The 18,634-nt window shown below is 35.1% G+C and overlaps 2 protein-coding genes and 1 long non-coding RNA gene across 3 annotated transcripts in view; 2 read left to right on the top strand and 1 right to left on the bottom strand.

Moving 5' to 3' along the window:
* The window catches only part of LOC114325124 (uncharacterized), a 134,823-nt gene that overhangs the window by 106,912 nt on the left and 9,277 nt on the right, over positions 1-18,634 (top strand). The window lies entirely within an intron of this gene.
* Positions 10,163-12,339, bottom strand: LOC114325125 (uncharacterized). Its single transcript, XM_028273072.2, has 2 exons — positions 12,113-12,339; positions 10,163-11,260 (listed from the first exon to the last, which is right to left on the bottom strand). Exons 1-2 carry the CDS (start codon positions 12,243-12,245, stop codon positions 10,497-10,499), a joined length of 897 nt encoding a protein of 298 aa, XP_028128873.1. The 5' UTR covers positions 12,246-12,339; the 3' UTR covers positions 10,163-10,496.
* LOC114331376 (uncharacterized) lies at positions 12,679-18,335 on the top strand. The gene is made up of 2 exons (XR_003652629.2): positions 12,679-12,807; positions 18,217-18,335. It is a non-coding gene; the product is annotated as an uncharacterized LOC114331376 (long non-coding RNA).

The following is an 18,634-nucleotide window of genomic DNA, read 5'->3' as shown; positions in this document are numbered from 1 at the left end:
CTAACTAAAATCAATAAAAATTGTTATCTTTGTGCCTACAAAAATCCAAAACACCATAGTTTTCTCTCACTAAACCAGGTGTCTAGGATTAGTATTAGCTCTGCATTTCTCAGAGCAATATTTTGTTATTTTTGTGTTTCTGGGGATCCTAGACACCTGGTTTAGTGAGAGAAAACTATGGTGTTTTGGATTTTTGATGGCACAAAGATAACAATTTTTATTGATTTTAGTTAGACTAATTGTTAAATACTGTATATTTATATTTGTAGTTTCCCTGAAGATGATAATAAACATTATCGAAAGCTTGGAATTATTATAAAGAGTTTTCTTTGAGATTGCTGCTACCCCAATATTTCAACTTTGTTATATATATATATATATATATATATATATATATATATATATATATATATATATATATATATATATATATATATATATATATATATATATATATATAGAACTGGATTCGAAATCCGATGTATTTATCGACCGTGCAAGTATATTCTATAACACTATAAAACAGTGTTGAAATTATCGGGAAATGCGGTCTGTGGCTTAGATTGAAACTACATTTAATTCTGTTGAATTCGATATTTCGATGAGTATTTATTAAATGAGTATTTAATAAATACTCATCGAAATATCGAATTCAACAGAATTAAATGTAGTTTCAATCTAAGCCACAGACCGCATTTCCCGATAATTTCAACACTGTTTTATAGTGTTATAGAATATATATATATATATATATATATATATATATATATATATATATATATATATAAATATATATATATAAATCCTAGAACATAGAACATAACATTTAGGATTACCGCTAATTCATTTTAATTTCAAGTTTTTTTTTTTTTTGTACAAAAAAAGTACTGGTTGTACCTACCTGATGTTTTGGTTTCTTAAGATTCAAAAAAGATTTTAAAACTTAATTTATTTTTTTAAATGTGCATTGTTACAGTTTTTTTCATTTAAATGTTTTGTTTTTTCTTGTGTTTTTACAATTTTAACATGTTTGATGTTTCCCCTTTTGGAAGATTTTTTACAAAAAAATTTTAACCATAGAGCCGCAATCTCAACTTTGTAAGTTTAATAACATTTTTAATTATTTCACAAAGCAACTCACTTATAACACATTTGTAGCAATCACTGATGATGGTATAAAGGCAATACCGAAATATATTTGATATTGAAAAAAGAGTACTCTTGGCTCCGTTATTTCAGCTGCTTACCCATTAATCCTTTCCATTTGTGTTATATATATATATATATATATATATATATATATATATATATATATATATATATATATATATATATATATATATATATATATATATATATATATATATATTGTGTATCATGCGGAATAGCATTTCCGATCCGTTCTTTATCAATTCAATTGGTATTCCTCCGGGGCCTTCTGCTTTTTTGTTCTTTAGTGTTTTGATCGTTCTTTTTACCTCAGCTAGGCTTAATTCGATTTCGTCATGTGTATAGATATCTATTCCGTTTCTTTCTACTTCTTTGAATTGGGGGCGACTTTCGGTTAGCAATTTTTTAATAGTATTCTTGCCACTCGTTTTCTTTGATTTGACCGATCTTGATTTTCTCTGTCTTATTTATTTGGAGTGACTTTAAGATACGCCATAACTCTGAATTTCTCGTTCCTCCTATGTGTTGTTCTATTTTTGTGCATGTTTTTCCCATCTTTCATTTTTTTCTTTTGCTACTTTTCTTTTTACTTCTTTATTTTTTTCCCTGTAGAGTTCCAAATCCTCATAGTTTTTTGTGTTCAGGTATTTTATATGGAGTTTCTTCTTCTCTTTTATGCATTTCAGTGTGTCTTCGTTTAATTTTGTATTTTGGTGGGTGTATTTTTGGTCTTTTTCTCCAAGAGCTATCTCGTGACTCGCTACGTGACCTGTCCAATTCCATTTCAGCTTGGCTATACGTTCGACGACATCAACGATACCTGTTCTTTTCTTTATGTCTTGGTTCCTTATTTTGTCTTTTTTTGTCACGCCGAGAATCGATCTTTCCTTGCGCCTTTGTGCCACTCGCATTTTTAGTGCTGTTGTTTTTGTGGACGTGAGAATTCTGCTCCGTATGTCATAATAGGAACAACGCATTGATCAAATGTCTTCCGTTTCATAGCTATCGGTATTTTGCTTTTTTTTGTGTACCAAGAAACCGATTCCCCCGATTCATTCGATTTCACTACCTACCTATACTGTAAAATATATGCCGTGATTTTAGTGTTGTCAGGTTTTCTCCATGTCGCCTTACTTAACTGACTTCAATGATACCTATGCCATTTTACTTTGGACATCTCGATTTCCATTTCGGTGACTTTATCTTCAGATAATAATGTTCTGGCATTGTAGGTACAGATAAAGAATGTTAAAGGTTTTTTCGTCTTTCGCGTCTTCAGTTTGTCCCCCCTCCACCTCCCCCACCCCCAGATTCCTTTGGACAGACTGATAAATCAATGTGAGATTTTCGATTTGCTGTTTGAAGCCGCCCGCTCAGGGTCAGACGCTTCTAGGATTGTGATCTTATACTATCTCTAAAATCAAGGGTTGCCAACACCGCCAGCTTTGCCGTACCTATAGCACAGTATAAAGAGGGACAGTAAAACCTCTCCTATGTCGGCACTTTGATCTCAAGAAGTAATACCGGCAGTAAGCAATTGGTAATTCACCAGTGGTGGATGCGGGTTTTCCCTGTTAAAACCCGTACGTTTCTACGCGACTAGCAATTCAAGAGTGGTGGTCTAGCGACTGGGAACCTTGCGCGGTCGCCATGCACGTTGAAAGATTTTACTTCCATTTTTTCGGAGAGTACTTCTACTGTTCCTCTTTATACTGTGCCTATAGTATTCTTCGTCGCCTTGGATGCCGTTCTGGACTTCATCCGTGACCCTGAACAACGGACCCTTAGCAGGTGCTAGCTTCCCGGGTCAAGAATCTCCTGGAATCTGCAGAGGCAGGGATTGGTTCACTTTCCCTGATAGGACTATCCAATAGAATCCAAGGGGCTCTAACGAAGTTCCTACCTGCTACCCGTATTAAAAAGCACACACTGAATAAAAGCTATCACACAAGTAAAACGGCTTGCCATTTGTTTGAGGTAAGTGTTTTGGTAAATAAGTTAAGTAAACTAATGGAAAAATGTTTATTTTATGTACTAATAGTTAACATCATAATAATACAAAATAGTATAAAAAAAGCAATTAAAATAAGTTACATAATACAAAAGAACTTACTGAAGGTATAGTACAAACGGACTTCGGTCAGAATGTGCAGACGTTATTTTGGCTTTTAATTCCTGAGTCATATTACCAATGACAGCGATGAATGGAAATATTAAAGGTAGGGAATTATAAGCACAATTTATGAACATAATTGTTTCTATAGAAGAGGATGTAAGTACTAAGAAAGTATAATGTTTAGTCTGCTAATCACTTTACCCGAATTGGAACCATTGTGTTCTTCACACATTGGTGCCAAACGAATTTTGTTATTTTCGGTTTAAATTATCTAGCCCAATTCCGAGTCTACTATAACACAAACAAACAAGGTGGTATAAAAAAATTATTTTGCTTGGTTAAACCATGGCAAAACTTTCGATCAACATGTTAACATCGATTTATTTAAGATTTCGAAGTCTGAAAAATATCGTCGCACTAAAGTTATGTTTTGCCCGGTAGAAATAGTCGTTTCCTGTAGGCTTTATAGACCCAACGTATAGACCAGGTCATATAGAACAGAAAACACCGGAAAAAATCGATTTTTAGATACAGCACCAGAAGAGAGTAACTTGTACTCTCTTTTACAAAATTTGTATCTGGCTGTGTGGGTTTTACCTTAAGGAAAAAAAATACAGCACCCACCTATCGACTTACAACTTTTTGCATTGTGTCCAGGATGACGTCAGGAAAAAAGTCTACAATAGAAAAATGGCTGGCAAGGCATAAAGGCGTTTCAGAGGGCATAAAATGCATACAAAAGTGCATAAGAATTTCAAAATCAGTATATTAAGGGCCAGATTTTATTATTCGGGAGGTTTGTACAGTCACTAAACACGAATATGCCATCAGAACCGAACCACGGAGCACTTGGTGTCCCAGTTTCGAGGGTTTTCGGTATTAAATGCATGCTAGCAGATTACTTGAGGGGTTTTTGGGATTGCTGAACACAAATACGCCGTAAGAACCGTAGCCCTGAGCACTTGGTGCCTAGAGTCACTGCTAAGGTGCGTCACCTTCTGGAGTTTTGTGGATTTACACATTGCTTGGGGGGTTTTCGGGTTGCTGAACACGAATACGCCATAAGAACCGACAGCCGGAGCACCTGGTACCTAGAGCCACTGCTAATATACGTCATCTTCTCTAGTTTTGAGGATTTTCGGCACTAAATTGATGCAAACAGATTACTCAGGTAGGATTTTTGGCGTTGATAAATACGAACATGCCATCAAAATCCACACCCGGAGCACCTGCAGCCTACGGTCACTGCTAAGGCACGTCATCTTTGGTGTTTCGAGGCTTTTTAGGGTCGCTTAACACAAATACGTCATCAAAACCGACCCCCGGATCACCTGGTGGTCAGGGTTACTGCTAAAACACGTTATTTTCTGGAGCTTTGAAGGTTTTTGGGCACCAGTTGTACCGAAGGTCTGTCCTGATGGCGTATTCTTATCCGACGACCCCAAAAACCCCCCGAGTACACTGCTTGCATCAATTTAGTGTCGAAAGCCCTCGAAAGTCCAGATGACGTGCCTTAGCAGTTACCCTAGGCAACAGGTACCTACTCCGGTGGTCGTTCTGATGACGTATTCGTGTTCAGCGAATTTTCAGCAGATTTTAATATAAAGTTTATGCATTTTAAAATGCAATTATGCATTTCCACCCGTTTTTCTATTTTACGTTTTTCATGACGTCATCCTGAACACAGTGCAAGGTAAGCTTTTTTTTTCCTAAAGGCCCTGTCTATTCCCTAATAGCACAAGGACGTCCAATGGACGTCCATTGGACGTCCTTCACGGACTTTAGGGACGTCCTTTGGACGTCCGTTTTCGTCCGAGGAACGTCCTTTATACGTCCTATTTTGGTCCAAATGTCGCGCTACCGAACGTCCATTGGACGTCCATCTAAGGTCCGAGGGGACGTATATTGGAACTTAATCGGACGCAAATTGGACCTTAATCGGACGTCCTAGGGGACGTAAATTGGACCTTAATCGGACGTAAATTGGACCTTAATCGGACATAAATTGGACCTTAATCGGACGTCCTAGGGGACGTAAATTGGACCTTAATCGGACGTAAATTGGACCTTAATCGGACGTAAATTGGACCTTAATCGGACATAAATTGGACCTTAATAGGACGTAAATTTGACCTTAATCGGACGTAAATTGGACCTTAATCGGACGTAAATTGGACCTTAATCGGACGTAAATTGGACCTTAATCGGACGTAAATTGGACTTTAATCGGACGTAAATGGGACCTTAAGCGGACGTAAATTGTACCTTAATCGGACGTAAATTGGACCTTAATCGGACGTCCTAGGGGACGTGAATTGGACCTTAATCGGACGTCCTAGGGGACGTGAATTGGACCTTAACAGGACGTCCAATTTTGGTCCAAAGGCCAAGTTGTTAAACGTCCAATGGAGGTCCACCTAACGTCGGAGGGGACGTTCGGTGGACGTCATTTGGGCATTCATAGGATGTCCCAGTTTGGTCCAATGTCTTGCTGCTGAACATCCATCTAACGTCCTGGAAGGTCATTCGGTGGACGTCTAGCGACGATATTTAGACCTGTGGAGAATGTATTGTGGGAAATAAAAAATATATTTTTTAAGGAACTTATATTTCATCTTATATCAAATTACAATTATTGGATATTACAGTATTTACATTAAATTACAATACACTTCTCCAAGAAATTAACGCACCACCTTAAATATGGGGTATATTTGATGTCTCGTATTTCCTAAACCTGTTGTCCCATCTAAGTGATGTTTTTATAATATTATAGCCTAGGCTATAGGTTACCTCCTTAAGCTTGTCATGCTGTAATATATGTATATTATATCATATCGCTCTCTATAGTAATGTGATATAATATATATTACAGTATAGCTCCCTGTGCATGACAAGCATAAGGAGGTAACATATTCTAGGGCCTAGGCTAGAATATTATAAAAAAAATCACTTAGATGCAACAACAGGTTTAGGAAATTCGAGACATCAAAAATGCCCAATTTTTAAGGTGGTGCGTAATGGGCTGTATATACAGGGTGTAACAAAAATACAGGTCATAAATTAAATCACATTATTCTGGGACCAAAAATAGTTCAAATGAACCTAACTTACCTTGTACAAATATGCACATAAAAAGTTACAGCCCTTTGAAATTACAAAATGAAAATGGATTTTTTCGATTATATCGAAAACTATTAGCGATTTTTTATTGAAAATGGACATGTGACATGTGGCATTATTATGGCAGGAATATCTTAAAGAAAAATTATGGTGAAATTTGTGCACCCCATAAAAATTTTATGGGGGTTTTGATCCCTTAAATCCTCCCAAACTTTTGTGTATGTTCCAATTCAATTTTATTATTGTGGTACCATTAGTTAAATTCAATATTTTTGTTTCTTAGTATTTTTCAGATAAGGCAGTTTTTATCGAGTTGCGACTTCTTTTTTAATATGTCCACGTAAAAATTTTATGGGGGTTTTGTTCCTTTAAACCCCCCAAATGTTGTATGTTCCAATTAAACTATTACTGAGGTACCATTAGTTAAACAGAGTGTTTTCAAAACTTTTTTGCCTCTTTGTATTTTTTCGATAAGGCACGTTTTATCGAGTCTGGCTTCTTTTTTAATATGGTTCAAAATATACCTAAAAATGTAAAGCATAAATAAGTTTGCATATTATTACCAAGTCTCCATAATCGTACTTAACCATATACAAATATGTGGTGGATTTGACAAATATTCACAATATTTCGATAAAAATTGACTTTTCGAAAAAGCAATAAGAGGCAAAAAAGTTTTTAAAACGTTGTTTAAATGGTAGGTACTACAATAATAATTAAATTGAAACGTGCACAAAAGCACATTGTTTTCGATACATTGGAAAAAATCACTTTTCATTTTGTAACTTCAAATGAGTGATAAAGGCACAGAGACTTAGATCACGAGGTCACATTGAAAGGATGCCAAAAACGAGGACTCCGAAAAGGGTACTAAACTACACTATAGCTTCAAGAAAGAGAAGAGGAAGACCGGAAAATAGATGGAAGCAAGAGGTCGAAAAAGATTTGGAAAGAATGGTGTTACAGGGTCAGAAAAGAAAAATGAATAAGAGGAAGGAATGGAGAAAAATCACATATCAAGCCAGAGAAGATCTCAGTACATAAAGAAACGTGAAAATGAAGAAAAAACAAACTTTTCAAGCCATGGGCCTCTAAGGCCCTTGGTGCTATTAATATATAACTTCAAAGGGCTGTAACTTTTCTTTTGTGCACATTTGTACTAAGGTAAGTTAGGTCCAATCAAACTATTTTTGGTCCCAGGATATGTGATTAAATTTATGACCTGTATTTTTGTTACACCCTGTATATATATAAAGGTTATATTTGGTTCTTGGGACATCAAAGTATATTTTTTAGACATTCCCTGGATATAGTCACTGATGTGACATACCTCCGATTTGTTTTTTCATGAGTTTTGTAAGAGAGACTAAAAACTTTTTTATGGTTACCTCCTGTTTTCATATATTTTTTGACATGTTTTGTAGTAAATTCAACTATCTATTTACTACAAGACATGTCAAAATTTACATGTGAAAGCAGGAGATGATCCTAAAAATGGTTTTTCGTCTCCTACAAAATTCATGAAAAATCAGATAGGAGAATTTGTACATTACAATTCTCTGATGTTTGGGAAAAAGGGCTTAAGTCAGAAATGCACATCGATAATGTTTTGATGATTTCTGGACCAGAAAAATCGGCTCTTTTTATTGGTACATACAGTTTACGTCTACAACAGTTTTTTGCTGGTCCAGAAATCATCAAAACATTAGCAATGTGCAATTCTGACTTACGCCCTTTTTGCCAAACATAAAAAAAGCAATCTGGTCATAACTGACCAATGAGCAATTTTAATTTAACCTAAATTACTAATGTTTCTTAAAATGAAGAGCTTACCCGATAGCGTCTCTTATCTAATCTAACAAGATCGTGCACTATTCTAACATACACAGCCACATCACGCACTATGCTCTGCTTTTCACTATCACCTATCACTCAAACTAGTTCAAAAGGCTTTGTCCTCTTCAATCTTCTAGTTTGCCCAGTAGTATCGAGGAGGATTTCCTCAATATTCTTGTACTTATTTAAGTTGTTTGTCGGGATTCCTGCTATCTTCTTGATGATTATATCCAGGTTCCATTCCTAGGTATTAATATTTGTTTATAAAGTAATAACTTATTATGCATGGACAATGTTGTTTCTTCCAATTAGCCAATACACTTTTTATATCTTTATTTTGGTTATATCTGGTTTTTTGTAGACCACTTTCAGCTGATTCTAAAAAAAATTAAAATGAACGGTAATTTTTCTATTCTTTACAATTAAAAATCAAAATATTTACAGGTAATACATGCATAAATGATTCGTTTCATAAAGAAAATTGAAAACGGATTTTATAATACTTACATAATTGTTTAAGAGATCCAGCCATAGCCAAAACTAGCATACTAAACAGTACAGTTGAGTACAGCAAAAAAAGCCACTAATTTCCATTTTTCACCCCCTTATCGATGCATTTTTTTCCAATCAAAATTTTTACTAAATTTTTAGGTTATCTTATGATGAAAATGAAATAATTGATGACTTGATGACCAATGACCACGCGACGCTACATAGATACTCGCGCGGCAAATTTGAAAATGAACGCAAATTGAATAGTAAATGGCCTCTCTTTAGAGTATGGAAAATTTTACCCCTCCAGGAGGACATTGTACTCTTTTCATAGAATATCTTGTGGTAACTTTCCAGCCATAATTTAATCAGATGTTCACGGAATAGAACTTTGATAGTAGAATTCCTGGAATGTTTTGTTGTTAGGGGAAACTTTTATTTTATTTATTCTTGAATATTTCCTGTTGTTAAACATTGTAACCAATAATTTACAAATAAGATTTTCATTACATTACATGAAATCAAAACATGTTTTGGATATTAAACTATATAGCTTTATAATTGTAATAATTTAATATACAATTTTGAATTAAGATTTAATCTTTCGATCTAATCGATTTAAACTACAGTAAAACTTGTGTTACCGGCCCCCTGCCAACACCGGCCACCTGTACTAACGGCCAGTTTAAAAATTCCCCACACTAATTACAGTAAAACCTGTCAGTAACGGCCGCTAAAAATGAAAAAGCTATTGGCCGATATAGAAAGGTGACCGGTATTGCCAGTTTTTGTAGTCTAGATATAATTGGTTTGGGGAATTTTTAAACTGGCCGTTAGTACAGGTGGCCAGTAACACAGGTTGTACTGTATATCTAGGCTACAAAAACTGGCAATAACGACCACTTTTCTATATCGGCCAATAGTTCTTTCATTTTAGTGGCCGTTAGTGACAGGTTTGACTGTATTTCATTAACGTAAAGTTAACGCAAGTTAATATTTTATTGAATTATTTTGCTATTTGATCTCGTAATTGGTATAATGTGTCCAATATAAGCGTTCATAAAACGTCCGTATTTCGTCCAGTATGGACGTCCAAAGTCGGACGTCCAAAGGACGTCCATATTTATTCCGTCCGAAGGACGTCCATATTTATTCCTTCCGAAGGACGTCCAACATGGGACGTCCGTTTATAGTCCATGGACGTTAGGACCAAAAATGGACCTATTTTGGACGTCCAAATGACGTCGTGTGCTATTAGGGAATTGTCCGTATTTCGTCCAGTATATATACGTCCATATTTGTTCCATCCGAAGGACGTCCAACGTCGGACGTCCATTTTTATTCCGTCCGAAGAATGTCCAACGTCGGACGTCCAAAGGACGTCCATATTTATTCCTTCCGAAGGACGTCCAACGTCGGACGTCCATATTTATTCCTTCCGAAGGACGTCCAACGTCGGACGTCCAAAGGACGTCCATTTTTATTCCGTCCGAAGGACGTCCAACGTCGGACGTCCAAAGGACGTCCATATTTATTCCTTCCGAAGGACGTCCAACGTCGGACGTCCAAAGGACGTCCATTTTTATTCCGTCCGAAGGACGTCCAACGTCGGACGTCCAAAGGACGTCCATATTTATTCCTTCCGAAGGACGTCCAACATGGGACGTCCAAAGGACGTCCATTTATAGTCCATGGACGTTAGGACCAAAAATGGACCTATTTTGGACGTCCATTGGACGTCGTGTGCTATTAGGGTTACCTACCCGGCAGGATTTATTGTTTCCTGTTTACATAACTCGTTTGATGATTGCAACATGTGTAACTCTTCTGAGTCATTTATGTGACTACTTTCAGTAGGGGATGGTAGAGGTTCATCAGAGAAGAGAAGAGGAGCCGAAAATTGCTGATTGTCCATGGCCATCAGTTCATACTTTTGCACTGTAGCAAATAGTTCGCCTTTGGCGTAATGCCAGTAACGTGGCGTCATCTTTTTCAAAGCTGGAGCAATCCCTGCTAAGAAAGCGTCAACCTCATTTGACGGCGTAGAAGGGGAAGCCATGAATTCTTTTTGTCTCACAATATAGTCCAGAACAGCAGTTGCCGTAATCTTGCTTGGAGTCGTAATTTGCTGGAACTGTCTTTTTTTCCTCCTGGGACTCTGAGTATATGATATAGGTGTAGCGCCGTCCTTTGGCATTCTGCTGGGACTCTGCTTATATGATCTGGATGTACTTGGTGAAGAGTGGCTATGTGATACTTCACATAATTGACTAATAACTGCCGATGTAGTGGCGGCCTTTTCTTCACCGACTTCGTCATGATCCATGGAATCTTGGTTTGTTTCTGAGTCAATGTTGGTTATGGTGTCCATGTCTTCAAAAAAATTCGTTAAAAAACTCAAATGCTGAGAAAATTTGTACGGCCTAGCTGCTTTCCCCTTCTGGACACTCACAGTTTTATTCTTCTTCAAGGATTTTCTATAATTGTCTCTAATATTATTCCATCTACTTTTACACGAAGACCCTGAAACATAAACAAGAATAATTAAAATATTAAAAAACAAACAAATTCATGCAAAAATATGTTACTATCTATGTAAATAATATACTCTTCATTCGTAACGATAAAATCATTAGTTTTAGATATTTGAAGTTGAAAACGAAGGGGCATAATAAATTAATCAAAATAACCTTCAACTATCTCGAAAACTAATGACTTTGTCGTTACGAATGAAGAATAGGTACATTATTTGCATAGAAAGTATTGGAGAATTCATTAATTTCACTAAATTAGCAATTTCACCAGTGGCGTAGAATTTGGGAAGGGTCAACCATTCATTTTCTCCATCGTACGCCTCTGGTAGTAGCCAGAAACGTTTGTTTAACCATAGACTTAAATAATGATAGACGAAGTGTCATTCAGAGCGAAGTGACGACACCATCTTTTTTCTTTGGATCAATGCTGTTTCACTCTTGAGCATAGTAAAGCTGCGACAGTAGTCCTCCCACAATGTGCTAGCAGGAAGAGATACCGCAAACCAGTCGAAGGGATATTGTCGTCAGAAAGCGCAGAGTGTATGCTGACTCTATGTTAATATATACCTCTATGTGTTTAACATTACCTACACTTGCTGCCAAGTATGGCAAGGATATGTTAAATGGTTTTAAAGTACTGGGTACAAATAGTTTTTAAATTTTTAAATAAAACACCCTGTAGCTCAGTAAGGAACCACATTTTATTTAAGTGATTTGAGTTAAATCTCAATATTTTGAGCCCAATAATCTACAGTTGAAATATTTCCAATTATTAAAGAAACACCCTGTATGTGTGCACCCCAATGCTCTACTACTAGGCGCCGCCACTGGAATTACTTACCATCCATTTTCATTTCAATGCCGATTTTGTTCCATATCCCATTTTTATATTCAGTGTCCATATACTTAGGATTCGACAAATCAAAAAGAGCCGAATTTTCACTCACTAATTCAATTAACATCTCGTCATTCATTTTGAAAAATGCACCCGTGGTCCGTCAGTGAAAATAAAAATATGTCGACGAGAAATCATAAATATGGTACGGTCACGGTCACGTCGTCGCCAACTATCTACTCACTGTGCGGGGTAGGTAGGAGTATTTTTACGTCGCCGGAGAAGCACGTCCCGTTCACGTTCACGGTACAGACACGGAGCAAGTTTTTCTCTTTTTGATGTTACAAATTATTTAAACATAATATGCATATAGTTAAGTTATATTTAAAATGTTATAAGAAGATTAAAAATGGTTTAAAATACATTTTTCTTATAATACATACATTTTACTGCACGTTAGGCAACTTCTATTATAGGTTTTCGTAATTGTAGTTGCGGGCCTGTCATAAGTGACATTGACAGTAACAGCTGTGACTTTCAATTTTCAAATATGTCAATCACAATCACAATGTCAACAAAATAAATATATATACTTCTGTATGAGCTTTCGTAACGTTCGGTTGTGTGACAGTTCAGTGTGGAAGTGATAATTCAAAAAAAAACGCAGGCGACAAAAACAAAATAGGAACTACATAATAGAGGTAACTAACAAATTTCCTATCTGTTGAATTCCTAAATTTCCTGTACTTTCTTTGAATAAAATAAATTATACATTATCTAGTTAGGTAAAAAAGAGACAGCTTTGCATTACAGGGTTAATTATGGGGGATACTACCGGGGGGGCTAACCCCCCCGGTGATGAGGAGATGTTAGATAATATAGAAAACACTGAAAATAATAGTAGTTTAAAGAATACACCATTACTTGATAGCAATGCTAATTCAATCACTAATAATAACAATGAAATAAAAAAAGGAAAAAAACATTTCTATTATCAGTACACTGATACCGGTCCCTTTGAGGTATTTATGGAGTCAAAAGGCGATAACGTCGGTAATTATAGTTTTTTGAAATTAGCAAAATACATAAATGACAAAAAAATCGAGAATGTACTTAAACTTAGCAAAAAAGGAAAAAACCGAATTAGCGTTGCTTTCAAGAAATGGGAGGATGCTAATAAATTTGTTTTAAATGACGTGGTCAGAAATGATGGATATGAATTGTTTATTCCGGCAAATAACGTAACATGTAGGGGAGTCGTTAATAATGTAGATACTAGTATATCGGATGCAGATCTAATCAAATTTTCGGGATTGGCTTCGGCCAACATTAAAGTACTAGAAATAAGACGATTTAAACGGAAGTCTAAATATGACACGGAGAAATATATTGATACAGAAACGGTCGCATTTACCTTTTCGGGAAAAGTAATCCCGAAGGAAGTGAATATATATGGGATCCCTTTTAGGGTAAAACCATACATGATACCAGTGGTTCAATGTTATCGGTGTTTTCTTTTTGGACACACAAAAAATCTTTGTAGAGGGGGAGAAAAATGCAAAAACTGCGCGGAAAAAATACATGAAGGGGATTGTTCGATGAAATGTTTACATTGTAATAGCAGCTTTCATATAAGTACCTATGAGGAGTGTCCAGAGTATGTGAGACAGCGGAATATTAAGGCTGTCATGTCTCTGGACAATCTTTCATACTACGAGGCATGCGAGAGATTTCCTTATGTTTCTACTAGAAAATCGCAAGAGAATAATATATTCAGAATGAGCCAGGAGGAATTCCCAACATTACATAAAACTCAAATAAATAATTTAGAGACAATTCCCATCAATATGCGATGGATAGAAAATGTAAAGAGTAACCCTGAACACCTGTTTAGTAGAAAAATGGAGAATAACTCAAACAAAAATAAAAGAAAGGCTAATGAAACAAATAAGACATACAATAAAGAAGTACACAATCAATATTTATTATCTCCAAATGGGAGAAGCGAAGAGAGAGCTCGTGCAGTAAACAATGAGACTCCTGGATGTTCCCGTACAGAGCAACTAGAGAGGGACACAGAAAAAACACTGAATGCGATATTAAAAAAACTAGATTGGAAACATAAGGAACATATAATCAATTACTTGAACCAGCTATTTATACATGAAAGCTCATCGAACCAAAAGTTGCTAGATTTAGATGGATATCAAGAATCCACTTATTATCCAATGGAACATAAAAAGTTTAAGCAGTAACTATAACAGTCTGAAATATTTCATAAGCGAACATAGACCCAAATTAATTCTATTAAATGAAACTTGGCTAAAAAATAATCATCACTTCTATCTAAGAGGATATGAAATACATAGGTTGGATCGAGGGGATGGTTATGGTGGCCTAGCTACTGTGGTTCATAATAGTCTGGATCACAAAATAGTATATAGGTATAATAATAATGTTAGTAAAATTCAAATTTTAGCAATAAAAATAATAGATTGGGACATTACAGTTATTAACATTTATATCCATCCTAGGGCAAAAATAAATTTAAATAGTTGGGTTGGACGCATAAATAAAATCAGGGGAAATAAAATTTTAATGGGGGATATGAATGCACATAATGCACTTTGGGGAAGTCAAGTGTCTGTTAATGTTAATGGAAGAATAATTGCTGAATCCTTAGAGGATTTGGATCTAGTTTGCTGCAATGATGGGAGACCCACGCGGATTACCCTACCTGGACAGAATGCCTCAGCGGTAGACCTAACACTAATTTCCTCGGAAATTGCAAATATATGCCAATGGGATGTGTTAGAGGATTCTGGAGGCAGTGATCATTTTCCAACTTCTTGCAAAATCGCAATTGTAAATGAAAATATAGTAACACAAAAAAGTCATAAAAGAAATACAAAGAATGTCAATTGGGAGAATTATGCTTCAAAAATGGAAGACTTGATGAAGAATGGGTGTGAAGACTATAATTCATTTACACAAATTATGGAAATGGTGAGTGATGAGGAAATACCTCTCTTGAAAACAGAAAAATCTATAAGAAAAAAGAAAAGCCCTCCCTGGTGGGATAAGGAATGCTCTAATTTAATAAAAACAAGAAAAGAAAAAATTAAAAAATATAAGGAAGAAGCAAGCAATGAAAATTATATTGAAATCAAAAAAATATTTGCATACAGTAAAAAAATATTTAAAACAAAAAAAAGAAATAGCTTCAAAAGCTTTTGCAATGGATTGACAAGGGACACTCCTCTATCTGAAATATGGCGAACAGTTAAGCTATTCTCCACATATCAAAATGCTGTAATCCCTGCTAAACTTCCCAACAAAAACATAGCTCAGAACATATTAAATAATTTGGCAATTGACATAACAGATCCTGAGTTCATGGTTACCCTAACTAACGAGGATGTGGAGGACATTTCAAGGCAAGAAATAATAAGTGTCATAAATAAAAAGGATAAGGCTACTGGCTTAGATCTTGTAACATATAGCATGATAAACAGACTTCCCCTGGTGGCGCTAGATACATTGTCAAAAATATTTAATCAAATAGTTAAAAGAAACACAGGTTTTCCACAAGAATGGAAAAACACCCTTGTCATTCCCTTTTTAAAACCCAATAGAGACCCTTTATGTGAGGATAATTATAGAAACATAGCTCTAGAGTCATGTGTAGGCAAAATTTTGCAAAATATAATTAAATTAAGAATAGAACAAATAACGGAAAAAAAATCGATACTAAGCCCTAAGCAGTTAGGTTTCAGAAGAAACAAAGGGTGCAACGATAACTTAGCTTTAACAATTAATTATATTAGAACTGGATTTAGTAAAAATTTAAATACAATTGGAATTTTTTTGGATATCAGTAGGGCATATGATACAGTCAATATATATTTGCTATATAAATACTTATTAAAGTATGACATCCCAATAACTTATGCAAACTTGATCTTGCAATTTTTGCTCAACAGAAATATCTACGTTAAAGACAAATCAAATAATATATTAGGCCCAATGCAAGCATCCACTGGATTGCCTCAAGGGTCTCCACTCAGTCCAATATTATTTAATCTCTATACTAGATCCCTACATGATTTAATAAACCATGAGATGGAGTGTTTTCAATATGCAGATGATTTTGTAATTCTGGTGCAAGGATCTGATATATACAAGCTAATTAATTCCTTAAATACCCATATAATAAATTTACAGGAGTGGTTTGAGAAACACAACTTTAAAATTTCAGCACACAAATCAAAAGCAATAATATTTAGAAAAAGAAGTCAGGCTTATAACTTCCCACATTTGATATATCAAAATATGGAAATTCCATGGAAAAATGAAATAAAGTATCTGGGATTTCATTTACAGTGCAATTTGAATATGACAATTCAAATTAACGACATGATAACTAAAGCAAACAAAGGAATAAATGTCATGAGAGCAATTTGTGGTACAAAATGGGGAGCTGACCCGAACATTCTTTTGAGTTTATACAAAGGAATAGTTAGATCTCATTTAGATTACGCAGCCAATCTTTTAAACCCCTGCAGTAAAAGTTTGATGATGAGGTTGGAACAAGTACAGAATGTTGCCTTGAGAATCGTAACGGGTTGTCTACGTTCTACACCCATCTTAATATTGCAAGCAGAATGTTCAGTAACAACGTTACAAGTTAGAAGGGAGATACTAGCACATAAATATATACTCAAACAAATGCCGGAAAAAAACAATATCATAGTAAAGAGTCTAAATAAGCTAAACGAAGCAATAAATGCAAACAATAGATTCTGGAGGAACAAGGTCATACCTGATTACTCACTAGCATATACAAATATACTCAAAAAAACAAAAAACATAATTAGATATAAAATCAATCCTATATATGAGGTAGAAAGAAAAACTCTTCTATACCCCATTACAATTAAAAGTCTAGAATTTGAAAAATATGAAATTGAATCGAACGAAAGGTTCATAGCTAAATATGGTGGAATATATAATAATCATACCCACGTATATACAGATGGATCAATAGACCCACAAACAAATCAATCGGGATTTGGAATTTACATCCCAAGCATCAATTATAAATATTCGTCACGACTCCATAACTACACACAAATCTGCACAACTGAAATAATAGCGGTATACAAAGCCATGTCGGTATGTATTGAAAAGGAAATCATGAAAGCAGTGATCTTTGTAGATTCAAAAAGTGCCTTATCCAAAATATCTAGTCACAAATGGGACCAAATGGATTATGTAACTATAATGACCAAAAAACTACTGGTAGATGCAAATAATATGGGATTTTCAATAGGATTAGAATGGGTACCGGGACATCAGGGGATTAAAGGCAACGAGGTGGCAGATAGCTTGGCCAATATTGGGAGAGAATTAAGAGTACCATATGATGTAAAAAACATCAGCACAGATATCTTTTGTGTTACAAAAAAGAACATCTTGACTCAATTTTACAATAACTGGTATTCCCAAATTAAAGGTAAATATCCGGACTATTATGGACTGCAGGATAGTTTCCCTATAAAACCTTGGTATAACAAATGTGGATATTTGGGTAGGAACAATATTACTAACCTTAATCGTTTACGAAGTGGACATTGCAAAACTCCTTGTTATCTCCACAAAATAGGCAAAACGGAAACACCGATATGCGAATGCGGTACTATGGGAACATTGGTACACATCATCTTTGAGTGCCCCATAAATAAACATAAAGATATGGATTTGTATCTAGAACTAATAAAAGCTGGAACAGACAGTCCAATATCTTTACAGAGCATTTTATATAAACCCTCGAATAAAGTTATTAAGATAATCAATAAATTTATCAAATTTTTTCAAGTAGATCTATAGAATTTTGAAAAAATAATAATAATAACAATAACAATAAATAAATACTTCAGAAAATACAGGGAATCTCCTAAAATGTCAAAAATTATATTTGTATCCTTAAAATCCTTAATCCTAACCGAAGGTAGCCAGCCCTAAACCTATGTGAAAATGTTTGGAAGCTACCCCCAAACGAGAAAAGTCTTAAGTTAACCTTAAATGTTGTAACACTTTTCCCCCTCTAGCTACAGAAAAACAAGAAGAAGGACAAGGACCACATAGGACCAAAAAAAAAAAAATAGATCTGAAGTTGACAGGACACCTGGTTGTGCATTGCCTTGAGCAAGACGCGCATAACCAACAACATGTACTGGGTAAATGATTAAAAAAAAATCGAAACCCAAAAAAAAGGAAGAAGAAGAAGAACAAAATAAATATATTTCTCAAGAATCTCAAGTAGAAAATACAAAAGACCATTGTTGAATGATTTTAGGTTGAAATTGTTTATAGAGGCTACATTTATCAATCCATGTTCGATACTCAAATAGCTAAGAAATGGTGATGCACAGGGCTTTATTCACCTGGTTTATCCTGCTAGTATTCTTCATACTCCTGTGTCTACGTTTAGAATCCCGTACCCACTGGAATTGGTTTCTTATATTC

The sequence above is a fragment of the Diabrotica virgifera genome, chromosome 5 (genome assembly GCF_917563875.1).
Source record: "Diabrotica virgifera virgifera chromosome 5, PGI_DIABVI_V3a".
NCBI classification, from domain to species: Eukaryota; Metazoa; Arthropoda; class Insecta; order Coleoptera; family Chrysomelidae; genus Diabrotica; species Diabrotica virgifera.
The sequence above is the reverse complement of the archived record's forward strand: the minus strand, read 5'-3'. Positions and strand labels throughout refer to the sequence as shown.